Raw genomic sequence first — 14514 nt, 5'->3', positions numbered from 1 at the left:
TTATCCAAGTGAACAGATGTGAATGCAAATATATTGATAATCTTCCTCCCCTTGTTCTCCTGATGAAGACTGATATGTGAAATGCATTGAGAAAGAAAACTTCTGTAGAAATCAAGCAAAGTGAACCTCTGGACTAACTGAAAAATGTTTTGTGCATAGTAGGTGGTTGTCCACCTACAGGAGAGCCTACCCAAGGAGGGTATTTCTTTTTTTTTTTACTGTTCAATATCCATGTCCATATAGATATGTGTACATTGTAACAATGTGTATGAATAAATATTGTAATGCTTTAGTTTTTGGCATCTTGAGTAAAAAAATATAAGCACCCTAAAAGCCCCAGTGAGATGTTTTTTGGCATTTATAATTAATTATTATATATAGAGATGTGGTTCTCTATATATTCTCTTGACAGCATAACCTATATACTGCATACTCTATAAAGCAGAGCTCAGATTGGTAAAAGGGGGAGATAGGTGCCAGTCCGTTGTGCTGCAGTGCTTATGTGCTAACTAGAAGCAGAGCAGAGGAGAGCTTATTAGTCTGCTGCATCTCCATTAATTGCCTATCACTGACTGGGAAAGAAATAAGAATTGTAAGGGGTTAACAGCCGCAATTAGGTCTTCTGCCCTACCAGACAGGGCTATGCTGTGTAACACAGGGGGTAGATCTCATGACAAGATGAATAGTCCTTGTTCAGAGTTGCATTAAGTAATTCATAGTCTGAAGTGTCTGAGGTTTGAAGAAGTGTACCAAAGTGTTCATTTTTGGACCCATCAATCTTTAACTTGTTCACAACAGTTTTACTGTTACTGTTGCACCACAGTGATTCAACACTGATATGACCTGGTAACAATTAGAGAATCTAAATTTGAATAACAAAATGTGAATAAGGCTTCTGGACCAGCTGATGTACAACCACATTATTTTAAAGAGCAGGTGTTTTTAATTTTTATAGAGTGTACTAAGTGACTTTGTACCATACAGACAAAAATGACAAGCAAATATGATAGTAACAGGGCTTAGAACAAACTATAACACTAACACATAGTATTCTTTAAAAAAAAAAAAAGTCAAGAAAAATGCACTAGCACATCATTTATAGTTTATTCCAACTCCTGTTACTGTCTTTTTTGCTGGATAGCTTGGATAGCATATAAATATGAGGAAAAATCTAAAGAAATGTAAATAAATAATTACATGCATTAACCTTATACAGTTATCCAGAATACACTATGCATGGTGTATTGTGTTGCTAGTCCTTCACAAATTTAACATTTCAGTGCAAAATAAATCATCAAAAAAAAAAACATGATTTGAAAAGCAAATCCTTATTTTCTTCATCTGCACATGAACATTCTCAACTCCAATAGTATATCAACCTCAAAAAGTACTGTACATGTGTGTATATGTAATATATATGTGCTGGAAAAACAAGTTTGATATATGGAGGCCCCACCTTGCAACTTACAGGACTTAAAGGATTTGCTGCTGATAGCTTGGTACCAGGTACCACAGCAAACCTAGGTATAGTGGTGTCCATGCCCTGACCGCGTATGGTGGGTGGTCATAATGCTATGGCTATTTATTATTATACAAAATACATAAATATACATTTTATATTTATACACATTGATGATATTGTATTTCCTTGGATAGTTAAACTGGTTGCAGGAGCGCGTCTAGGGGCTGGTGATTAATGACATATTTTCTGAATGGTCTAGAGCTGTGGGCAGTGTGGGCTCTGTCCTGAGACATGTTCTGTTCAACTTGTTCATAAACGATATAGAGATTGCAATAAGTAGTTCAATCTCAGTATTTTCTAATGACACAAAGCTAAACAGGACAATAACTTCACAGCAGGAAACAAAAACTACAACTACTACTACAAGAAGACCTAGTTTAAATAGAGGAGTGGGTAGTTACGTGCGTATATGGCAGATGAGGTGTAATATTGAAAAATGTAAATCAATTCCATCTGGAGCTTAAATATGCATGCAAGTTACTTGCTAGGGGGAGAACCTCTTGAGGAATTGATGATGGAAAAAGATCTGGGGGTCCTAGTAGATGACAGACTCAGCAATAGCATGAAATGCTACGCCTTAACTAGCAAGGCTAACAGACTATTATCATACATTAAAAAGGGTTTTTACTCAAAAGACCAAATTATAATTCTGCCACCTACAAATTACTGGTTCAGCCAAATCTTGAGTATGTGCTCCAGTTTTGGTCACCGATCCTCAGGAAGTATGTCCTTGAACTGGAGAGAGTCCAGAGAAGGGAAACAAAACTAATAAGAAAGTGGGAGGACCTCATGTTCGAGGGACAACTACAAATGTTAAACTTCTTCTCCCTGAGGAAGAGGGGATATGTTTGCAATGTACAAATCTTTAAATGATGACTGTATCGTTGGGAGAAAGTTATTTAATCTTTGGTCTGTAAAAAAGACACGTGTTCACACAATGAAGTTGGACACGTAGTGGTTCAATCTTAAACTGCGTAAGGATGTGGAACTCCCTTCCACAGCTGGTGTCAGTGGAGTGTGTATATAAATTCCCAAAAACTTTTAGATGAGTTTCTCACAGGAATAAGTATACACAGTGTACAAGAATATTGAAAATGGGAGGGACATATGCACGCACACACATACCCAGGTTGAACTGGATGGACTAGTGTCTTTATTAAATCTTATCAACCATGTAACTGTTTACTATTAACAATATATACAGTATTTATACATATACAGTACAGTAGAGATTTATTATCTAAAGTCATATAAGGTATCATTTCATTTTATTTGACCATAGCTTTCTCTAGCATGAATCAAAACTATCCATATTCTTTTTTTTCAATTGATTCTAGGACATGAGTAAAACTGCCCACTTTAGCTCTGGAAGGTTTTACCCACTTCATGACCAGGGCATTTTTTGCTATTCAGCACTGTGCTACTTTAACTGGCAATTGTGCAGTCATGCAACACTGTACCCAAATTAAATTTAAATTATTTTTTTTCACACAAATAGAGCTTTCTTTTGGTATTTGATCACCACTGGGTTTTTTATTTTTTTATTTATTACTGCACATAACAAAAAAACAAAATACAATATTTTCTACTTTCTGTTATAAAACATATCCAATAAATAACATGTTTTATAAATTTAGGCCAAATGTATTGTGTCTTTGGTAGGAAAAAATCCAATAAGTGTATATTAATTAGTTTGTGTGAAAGTTACAGCATCTGCAAACTATTGTGCATATACACTATATTCGAAAATTGATCAATCCAGATGTACTAATGACCTATCTCATTTCTTGAGGCCCTTTAAAATTCCAGGACATAACAGATACCCCCCAAATGGTTCCTTTTTGGAAAGTAGACAGTCTGAGATAAATGGTAAAAGCCATGTCAAGTTTTTTGAAGTTGTGATATTTTGTGAATACCTTTGAAAAATGAAGAGATTATTGTTTTTTCAGTTTTTATTTATTTATTTCAGGTACTTATATAGCGCCATCAATTTACGCAGCGCTTTACACATATATATTGTACATTCACATCAGTCCCTAACCCTCAAGGGGTGTACAATCTAAGGTCCCTAACTTACATTCAAACATACACATATTAGGGCCAATTTTTTAGTGCATCCTTTCTCAACGCAGAAGAGAAACATAACATTTTAACATGATTTTTAACATCCTGTCATCAGAGTACCTCAGTGTCACCATAGTGACACTATACTACTTTAAAGGGGTGGGGGGTTGATTAGGGATTTTTTTTTACACTGCTATTGCTTATACAGTGAAGATCACTGTATCAGCAATAGTTTTAGCTGTTCTGAATTGGTTAACCATTGATGAACAGCTTGTTTTTTATTATTTCATTTATTTATTACAGGTACTTATTTAGCGCCGTCAATTTATGCAGCACTTTACATATATATTGTACTTTCACATCAGTCCCTAACCCTCAAGGGGTGTACAATCTAAGGTCCCTAACCCCCATTCATACATACACATACTAGGGACAATTTAGACAGGATCCAATTAACCTACCAGCGTGTCAAGCTTGTGGTTTGAGGGAGGAAAATGGGAGGAAACCCACACAGGCATAGGGAAAAATGCAAACTCCAGGCAGGTGGTGCCATGTTTGGGATTTGAACCAACGATCCTAGTACTGCCAGGCAGAAGTGCTAACCACTTAGCCACTGTGCTGCTTTTGGTTGTGATCTCTGATTGGTTACAGCTAATCACATGGTACAAGTAGCCACATACCATGTGATTGCTGTAGGCCAATCACAGATCATAACAGTAAACAGCGACCACATGATACCCAGTTACAGATTATCGTTAACTGTAATCCACTGTGTCCAATGGATGAGAAAAGGCCAGTAGTTTTTAAAGCAATGAAAAAGCAATACATTTTGCAGTGGTAACAGATCATTAATTTCAGCAGTAAGGTTTCAAGCAGTAAAGTTCAAAAGACTCCTCAAACAATCAATACCTCCTGGAGAACGTAATGAAAATCTCCTGGTTTTACTTGATATTTTAACAAAATACTCCCAAAGTGAAAAGACCCTCAGGCTAGGTTCACAAATGTGTGATGAACGGAATGCGTGCAGAATTGTATGCATTCCCTCAATGCACCAAAAATGTGCATCCTGTTTGCAGGCACACAGCAGTGTTATTAAATCTTAAAATCCCTCCCAATGCACCTTAATAATGCAGATGGAAAATTGCATACAAAAACACATGGTATCAAAGTTCAATGTGTTCTGGAGTGGCTCAATTAAAAAAAAAATTCTTTCACTTTGACAGGATTTTCACATGTAGGGTAACCCGTGACAAACCAAAAAGCTCAAAAATGTTGGTGTGAATGAAGCCTCTGTGTTGATGAATAGGCAAAAAGTTTAAGCGGATGTACCTCAAAGGGTATTGTAATTGAAATAACTGATTTCCTTGTTGATAAGTGTTCCATTATGCTTTAATATATAACACATGTTCTATTACTGTTTTCTGTTTTTCAAAAAGGTGTGGTTTCAGAATCGCAGGGCTAAGTGGAGAAAAACTGAGAGAGGTAGTGACCAGGATGGATCAAAAGAAGGCACAGCTGAAATGACTTCCCCCTCCAGAAACCTTAGTTCGCCCTCTGCTGGGGAACCTGCCAGGGCAAAAAAAGAAAGTTTGGATGCACAGCAAAGGTAATGGATAAATAATATGACATATATCATGTGGGAAAAGGATCTAAATCAGTGTGAAACCAAAGTAGACACACAACTTCTTTTCAGGCTGCCTGGATAAACTAAGTTCGGCCAAAGATACATTTTATAGATAGATATAATATCTGTCTGTCCCAAGGTGACACGAGTTCCGAGTGCCACCATGAGAATCACCCCCAATATGAGATGATCCAACATGCTGGAAAATTATTTTTTTTTCTTTTAAACTCAAGAGTGATTTAATAGTGAGTATGATGCTAATTAGGCCACTGATGAGCTGGAGTATTTGTGGGTGGAGCTTCAAAGGAATTAAACAAATAGTAAATTAATTGTGGGTGTAGGCTATAGGTCCCCTAACATTAAGTATGAGGAAGAGGCCCATCTCACTTCACTGTTAGAAATGGTGGGTAGGCAGGGCAATGTTATAATAATAGAGGACTTTGACTGTCATGTTACTGACAGAACCAGGCACTCAACTAAAGTTCGTAGGTTCTTGAATGTAGTACAGGACAATTTCATGAGTCAAATGTTGGAAGCCTTAACCAGAATGAATACTCTTCTGGACCTACTGATTGCAAACAACACAGAACTGATTGCAGATGTGGAAGTAAGGGACAACTTAGGAAACAGTGACCACAGAGTAATTGCGTTTTCCATAAAGTTAAAGGAGACATGACGGTAGGACAAGAACACTAGGTTTTAAAAGAGCCAACTCAGCTATGTGTTCCATACTACATTATTATTTATATTATTATACAGGTTTTATATAGCAGCAACAGTTTGCGCAGTGCTTTACAAAATGATATGATACTAAATTAGATCAAATACTGGCATAAAAAGAGCATTATAGAGAGGTGGGAGTGCTTTAATGATGTGTTAAACAAAGGCATTCATCAGTGCATTCCAATAGGCAACAAGTATAAAAGAATAAAATTTTAACCTAGCTGGCTAAATACTAATGTAAAAAGGCATATTAATAAAAATTACTATCCTTTAAAATATAATGTTGAAGGGTCACCGTCGGCATTCCAAAGCCTCAATGAATACAATAAGAAATGCAAGAGCGTGATAAGGGCAGCTAAAATAGATTATGAAAGACACATTGTGAAGTCAGAACATATTGGCCCCATAAAAGAAGATAAAAGGAAATTGTTCACAAGTGACAGGGAGAAGGCAATTGTATTAAATACATTCTTCCCCCTGGTTTATATAAATGAAAAGGAAGGGTAATATAAACAAGTAATGACAGTAATGTTAACATTATATTGAAAGGATGGGGCTGACAGAAATCCATGTTCAAAAAAAGACTAAAATCACTAGAACTGGATAGTTTACACCCTAGAGTTCTCAAAGAAAACTGGTGAGTAATTCCAAAGAGGAAAAGGATGATAAAAGGATCTGGAGGTCCTGGTAGATAACAAACTCAGCAATAGCAATGCCAAGCTGCAGCAAGCAAAGCTAGTAGATTATTAGCATACATTAGAAAGGGTATGTACTCGTCCTCACTTCAGCAGGACATATACTAAAATTGGAATGATACAGAGAATATTAGCATGGCCCCTGCACAAGGATAGCATGCAAATTTGTGCAGTATTCTATATTTTTTAGATCCCCTTTATGGGGCTTTTTTCAGTGATAAGCTTTATAGTGCCTACTACTGGATGGCTATATAATTTCAATCAGGTGATTATTTCTAGCATGTAGCAGCTTGGCTGTACGTCACATTTCTTACTGGTACAGTTTAGTTTTTTTCTTCTTCCTTTTTCTCCTAATGTGATTAATTTATGCATGATTGTAATCACTTTGTTGCTATGAGCATAGGCTTCTATATACCACAGTCTACTCACAGGTACATCTGTGCTTTCTAATGTTTATTGCTCCAATGTCTCTCCTCGGTATTCTCTTTGTCTACAATATAATGTTTTCTACAGTTGTGTACTATGAAATGTCTTTCTATTTCTTATAATACTCTGAATATGTCTTGAATAAACATTTATTTAACTAAAAAAGGGTATTTACTCAACAAAGATAATTCTACCACTTTACAAAACACTGCTTTGGCCATATCTTGAGTGTGCGGTACAGTTTTGGTCACCAATCCTCAGGAAAGATTTACTTGAAATGGAGATAGTCCAGAGAAGGGCAAAAAATCTACTAAGGGGGCTGGAGGACCTCAATTATGAGAAACAACTACAAATATTAATTGTATTCTCCCTGGAGAAGAAGAACCTAAGAGCCTACAATTGCAATGTGCAAATCTTTAAAGTGATTCTAGCAGTTACACAATATCTTAGTGCAAAAGCCAGCACTAATCCACAGACTGTAAAATCTTCTTTAATAAATAGCTGTTATTAAAACACCATGGTATAAACAGTGTTGACGCGTTTCAACTAGGTACAGCCTTAGTCATAAAAAAATCAGCAACAGACTGCTGCTCCCATTTAAGTCCCTTCATACATAATTAAGCTTAGATGGATATTGATTAATAGGCACAGTACAGCAAAAAAACAAGATTCACTATGTAATAAATTATCAAACAAACATTTACAAAATTAAAAGAGAAAACGTCTATTATGAAAATTCTACAGAAAAAGAAACATACAGTAACATACATTCCCATAAAAATAGAGTGAATGGGCTGAGTGAAGAAAAAAAGAGGAACTTTGGATTATTTAAAAAAATATGTTGATGTCCCATTTTAAATTCCTTTTGGTACCCTTGTTTTTAATTTATGGATCCACCAGGTCTCTTGTTCCAGGAGAAGTCTGTATGAATCATCACCTCTGACAGGTTTCGGAAACTGAAGCCTGTCATGCATAATTTGTGTGTCTCTCTACAAATGCCTTGATACTGATGATAATTGGATTGCATTAGAATTATTGGTGTCATAAAAATGTTCACTAATCCTAGTTCTCATGGGACATATCGTACACCCTATGTATTGCTGTGCACAAACATTGCACTGTATAACATACATTACATACTGCACGCAAGGTGGTATCAAAAAGTTTTGAGACTAGTTTTGTAACACGCCAACAGATGGCAGCACAAGGCTGCATGCACAGTCACAGGGAGCACCAACCTTCATAAATCAGTGTGCCAAAAGACATTGTTCCATGTACATCGGGAGCTGTGCTATTCTGACCACATATCATGGACAGAAACTGGACAAATCTGCCACAGAGATATTTGGTATGATTTGGCAATGCTGCAATTAGTCTTTTGAGGTGTTTTGAGTGGTACGCATGCTTCAAGAGCGGAAGAACATCACTGGAAGATGAGAGATCAAGAAGACCTTCAATGAGCTCAACCCCTAAAAATGTCAAAACCATTCGTCAACTTGTGCATGATGAGTGTCAGAGAACAATCCACAACATTGCTGCCATTGTTGGTGTGTCATATGGAACAGTCCAAGCAATCCTCAGGTGTGATTTGAACTTGTGCCGTGTTGCTGCCAAACTCATCTCCAGGCTGCAATGATCTCACTTCTGCACCCACCCTACTCACCAGATTTGGCTTCTGCGGACTTCCCCCTCTTCCCAAAGATGAAGATCCAGCTCAACTGTCGCCATTTTTACAGCATTGCAGAGATCCAGCATGAATAGCAGAAGGTACGTAACACGCTTCAAAAAGAAGACTTCTAGGACACATTCCAGAAGGAGCAGGAATGCTGGGAGCGCTGTATTGCTGTTCAAGAGGACTATTTTGAAGGTGATAGTGTGCAAATGTGATCCCAATGTTGGGGCCTGTCAGCTGGAAAAATGGCATCCCCTCTCCATTATCTCCCAAAGGTTATAGTCAGAATATAGGATTGGAATGTTCCATTTAATAATGCCCACAATCTTATTGTGTTACAGGGAGAAGGGGGTAACAAAAAAACACCCCATCTCCCCGTTTCCTCCTTTGTCTATGCCTCCACTGGACTACAATTTGATCAGTAAACCCGTCCGGAAGAGAATCACAAGTGCAATCAGAAGCTAAGTGAAATCCTTTGGAAATCAGACCCTCTGGTTTATTTCTCTACCTCAGTCTCATACAAATCAATACACTTTCCATATGAAAAGCCTATTCAGTAGAGCAGTTACATCAGACTTGCAAAAACTCACCAACAGGTACCACCCTGATAGTACAGTATATGTGGGACAGCAACTACTGGCTAAAATAATAGAATTCCCTATACAAGGTTTACAGTATGCTCTGGTATTGATTCAACCCCTGTTGGGATGCAGTCACACAATGAATTTGGATGAGAATTGGTTCCTTCTTAAACTGCATAAGGGGCTCTTTACTGTTAGAGAGGCTGTGAAACTTCCTTTCCACAGTTGGTGTCACACACATACACTCACTCAGGTTGAACTGGATGGTATGATAAGGTTCAACCTTACCAACTATGTCACTTTTTTTGCACACAAGGGTTCTTGGATTCTTTTTGAAAAGGTGAATTTTCACTTAGGTGTACCCCATTCATTGAACTCTGCTTTTTTAAGTTGTAACAGAACAACATTATGAAGTTCTATTGGCATAAACATGATTATCTGAATCCTTGAAGATTAACACATCTTTATGTATCCTGTTTGCACATAGGTGTCTAAGTCATGAGAGGACAGTAGCTCCAGCAGCATCATTCTTTCCTTCTTGTCTTCCTGGAGCAATCTTAAACACTGCCAGCTATGCTCAAGCTCTGTCACATGTAGCATCTCTAAAAGGTCAGTACTTCAGCAGTAATCTTGATTTAAAAAAGTGGAAAAACTATTAGTGCATAATTGTTACTTTTCAAGTATGAAGCTCTCGGACACAGGTATGTTGCCAAAATTCTGAAAGACTAGGACACCCTGATACACACCAATAAAAGCAAATTTGTGGCACGTAAGCCACATATTGAATGGTGGACATGGCCATATCATGCTTAGCAGTGGAAGTGGCCTAATAAGGAATGGGTATTATTATTATTATACAGTATTTATAAAGCGCCAATGGTTCGCTCAGCGCTGTACATTACAAAGGGGGACAGAACATGTGACAGAACAATACCAATACAATGCAAAACATGAGGGGATCGAGGGCCCTGCTCTTTCGAGCTTACAATCTAGGAGGGAGGGGATAGTGGTACAGGAGGAGATAGCTGTGGGGGATGGAGTGGTAGGAAGAGTGGAGGAGGTGGGCAGGTTAGCAGGGGGTGGGGTAGGCTTCCCTGAAGAGATGGGTTTTCAGGGTGCGCCTAAAGGAGAGGAGAGTAGGTGATATTCTGATGGGTTGGGGCAGGGAGTTCCAGAGGATGGGTGACACCCTGGAGAAGTCCTGGAGGCGGGCATGGGAGGAGGAGACCAGGGAACTAGAGAGAAGGAGGTCTTGTGAGGAGCGGAGTGTGCGTGCTGGGCGGTACTTAGATATTAGGTCAGTGATGTAGTACAGGGCAGTATGGTGGACAGCTTTGTACGTCAGTGTTAGGATTTTGAATTTGATCCGTTGCGCAATCGGAAGCCAGTGGAGGGATTGGCAGAGGGGGTGGTGGAGATGGAGCGGTTGGAAAGGTGAATGAGTCTGGCAGCCGTATTCAGGATCGATAGCCAGCGGCGAGGCAGGCCAGTGAGGAGGGAGTTTCAGTAGTCGAGTCGTGATATGATGAGGGAGTGGATGAGCTGTTTAGTAGTTTCTGGGGTTAGGAACGCGTGTATTTTGGCGATGTTGCGGAGGTGGAGTCTGCACGAGTTTGTTAAAGATTGGACTTGGAGTCCAGAATGACACCAAGTACTCTGGCCTGCGGGGTGGGTTTGATGGTGGCGTTGTCGGAAATGATGGAGAAGTCAGTGGGGGGTGGTGTCCGGGCTGGGGGGAAGACAAGAAACTCGGTTTTGGAGAGGTTCAGTTTAAGGAAGTGGAGCGACATCCAGTCTGATATGTTGCTCAGTAGGTGTGTGATTCGGGTGGAGACCGATGGGGTGAGAGATAGATTTGTGTATCGTCGGCATAGAGGTGGTAGTTGAAGCCGTGAGAGTGTATGAGTTGGCCAAGGGAGGAGGTGTAGATGGAGAAGAGAAGAGGGCGGAGGACAGAGCCTTGAGGGACCCCAACAGAGAGGGGGAGGTGGTAGCATTATAGGTAATGCTGAAAGAGCGTTGTGACAGGTAGGATGAGAGCCAGGACTTCTCCAGGGTATCACACTGTACACATTTATTTTAGATACTTATATAGTGCCGTCAATTTACACAGCGCTTTACCTATATATTGTACATTCACATCAGTCCCTAACCCTCAAGGGGCGTACAATCTACAGTCCTTAACTCACATTCATACATACACATACTAGGGCCAATTTAGACAAGATCCAATTAACCTACCAGCATGTCTTTGGAGTGTGGGAGGAAACCGGAGTTCCTGGAGGAAACCCACACAGGCACAGGGAGAACATGCAAACTCCAGGCAGGAGGCCCTGTGGCTGGGATTCGAACCAAGGACCCTTGTACTACCAGGCGGAAGTGCTAACCATTTAGCCCCTGTGCTGCCCATATCACAGCCCTCATGTCCACAAAATGTGCCTTGATTACTGTGTGACAAGCAACAGTCTCACAGATGCATATAAACCCCAGGATCATTTTCACAAAAAAAAAAAAAAAACTATTCAATTACATATGCTTGTATGTATTTTTAAAACATAGACAAAGAGCTGACCATTTGTCTGAGCCTGCCTCAACTGTCCTGCCATTCCGACTGCTTGCGTGCAGTCTCAAGGTGACACAGAGGTGTGACCACACCAATCCCAGTGCATCCCCGTGCAGGCAGTCTTATTGATGTCTACTGGGATGCAGTAGTTGCAGGAACATGACCACTGCTCCCAAACTGAAATCCATTAGGGTGCAGGTGCAAAGCACTGGACATAGACAGTGTGACCAGTCAGTCACAGTGTCACTGATCACCATCACACTAATCACAGTGTCACCAGACCAACGCAGCCAGCAAAAGTGTTCCTGATCACCACCACACCAGTGCAGTGTTGCATCTGCCTGTCGCTTGTACTGACTTGTTTATTGACCATGTTGCTGCCTGCTGCCTGAACAGATCCATCTGCACATCCTGCTGACTACATTGCTGAGAGACATCAGTCACAAACATCCCCTGTTGAAAACTGAACTCCTAGAACCACATGAACTATTTTGTTCACCCTTTGTTCAGCCTCCTGTACCTTCTGACTAATGAACATGTCATTCTTGGGGTCAGTCATGTACCAGTAGGCTAGGCTTGTTTGGATTATAGGAATGGGGACTGCAAGTGCCACTGATAAGGGTTAGCATCAGTCCACCTGTACGGAGCCCTGGCCAGCAGGGGGGCCCGGGCAGCAGGGGACCTGGAAATGAGCAGCGGAGGGGGTGATTGGTGAAGCAAGGGGGGTGTAATTAGAGGAACTGATCCCCTGGGTGTCTCTCCCTGCAGCAGCTGAAAGCTGGCTTCTTCTTCTCTCCCTCCCATCGGCTTTAAGCTGTTGAAGGGGGAGACACCCAGAGGATCAGTTCCTCTAATTGCCCTCCCCCGCCTTACTGATCACCTTCTCTATCCAAGATTTGATTCCCCCAGCTGCCTGCTAATAATGATTTTAGTGCATTCTCATTGAAAATATTATTTTAATATTTATTTGGGGGGCAGGTTGTCAGGCTGTATGGGGTCCTGTGATTTCTAATAGCAGCCCTGGTGACTGCTATAGTTGATGCTATGCTAGGCTATTTTCCCTGACCACTCGTACAGAAGTGACAATTACAGTACACTGGGTGATTTTCTGATACACAAGATGCAATATCTGCTATATAATCAATTCAAAGACTGAAAAAGTTTCATACTTATGGTACCACCATACTCGGGAGGAGTAGCTGAATATGTTATGGGGTGTAATTCTAAGTATGTCTACATTGTGTTTGTGAATTATCTTTCAAAACTTCTAACTTTGTGTAAAAATTCTCCTTCCACAGTTTTCAAAAACGTTTGGCAAAAAACTGAAGTATTCAAAAGACTTACTATACTGTACCTCTTAACAAAATGCTTTGGGATTTTTACTCTCGTAATTGTGGCCAATTTATGGGGTTTCTATTATCTGGTGCTCCAGGGTCTCCAAAAATGTGAAAGGTTGTCAGGAAATTAGATATATAATTTATGCCCCTAGAAAGCCTTAAAGGGGAACTTTAGTCAGAAAATTAAGTACTGCTAGATAACTTCATTCTGGCTCATTTTGCAGGTACAGCTATATAAAACATTCAAAATAAGTACCTATACTGCTTAACATATTATTGCACTGGCTCATCCTGAGCACACATGCTTAGGAACTATGCTGAGGCAGCACACTTAAATTTTGGTAGCATAATTATCAATGTGGAATATAAAGTGCCGTGAAAATGTATTTGCCACCTTCCTGATAGAGATATATATATATATATATATATATATATATATATATATATATATACAGTATCTCCCAGAAGTGAGTACACTCCTCACATTTTTGTAAATATTTTATTATATCTTTTCATGTGACAACACTGAAGAAATGACACTTTGCTACAATGTAAAGTAGTGAGTGTACAGCTTGTAAAACAGTGTATATTTGCTGACCCATCAAAATAACACAACACACAGCCAAACCGCTGGCAACAAAAGTGTGTACACTCACAATTAGCCATTTTCCCTCCCCGGTGTCATGTGACTCCTTAGTGTTACAAGGTCTCAGGTGTGAATGGGGAGCAGGTGTGTTAAATTTGGTGTTATCGCTCTCACTCTCTCATACTGGTCACTGAACGTTCAACATGGCACCTCATGACAAAGAACTCTCTGAAGATCTGAAAAAAGGAATTGTTGCTCTACATAAAGATGGTCTAGGCTATAAGAAGATTGCCAAGACCCTGAAACTGAGCTGCAGCATGGTGGCCAAGACTATACAGTGGATTAACAGGACAGGTTCCACTCAGAACAGGCCTCACCATGTTCAACCAAAGAAGTTGACTGCACGTGCTCAGCATCATATCCAGAGGTTGCCTTTGGGAAATGGACATACAGTTGCAAGAAAAAGTATGTGAACCCCTTGGGATTACGTGGAGTTTTGCATGAATTGGGCATAAAATGTGCTCTGAACGTCATCTAAGTCACAACAATAGAAGAACACAGTCTGATGAACATAATACTACACAAACATTAGATGTTGCCATGGTTTAATTGCACATAACATGTAAACATTCACAGTGCAGGGAGGAAAAAGTATGTGAACCTTTGGACTTAATAACTGGTTGACCCTCCTTTGGCAGCAATAACCTCAACCAAACGTTTC

At 39.7% G+C, this 14514-nt stretch overlaps 1 protein-coding gene, 1 long non-coding RNA gene and 1 other non-coding gene across 3 annotated transcripts in view; 2 read left to right on the top strand and 1 right to left on the bottom strand.

Annotated features, from left to right (window-relative positions):
- The window catches only part of DRGX (dorsal root ganglia homeobox), a 140835-nt gene that overhangs the window by 69410 nt on the left and 56911 nt on the right, over positions 1-14514 (top strand). Inside the window, exons 4-5 of the mRNA XM_089680009.1 lie at positions 5023-5192; positions 9795-9916. Coding sequence (XP_089536135.1) covers positions 5023-5192; positions 9795-9916 — 292 coding nt within the window. The remainder of the gene's footprint in view (positions 1-5022; positions 5193-9794; positions 9917-14514) is intronic.
- Positions 2649-14514, bottom strand: part of LOC149460136 (uncharacterized) — a 58212-nt gene continuing 46346 nt past the window's right edge. Inside the window, exon 4 of the long non-coding RNA XR_016313121.1 lies at positions 2649-5152. This is a non-coding gene — a long non-coding RNA (uncharacterized LOC149460136). The remainder of the gene's footprint in view (positions 5153-14514) is intronic.
- Positions 6709-6815, top strand: LOC149460137 (U6 spliceosomal RNA). Its single transcript, XR_016313133.1, has one exon. It is a non-coding gene; the product is annotated as a U6 spliceosomal RNA (small nuclear RNA).

The sequence above is a fragment of the Staurois parvus genome, unplaced genomic scaffold, assembly GCF_062004578.1.
Source record: "Staurois parvus isolate SC_StPar_1 unplaced genomic scaffold, SC_StPar_1.0 ptg000234l, whole genome shotgun sequence".
Lineage (NCBI taxonomy): Eukaryota > Metazoa > Chordata > Amphibia > Anura > Ranidae > Staurois > Staurois parvus.
The sequence above is the reverse complement of the archived record's forward strand: the minus strand, read 5'-3'. Positions and strand labels throughout refer to the sequence as shown.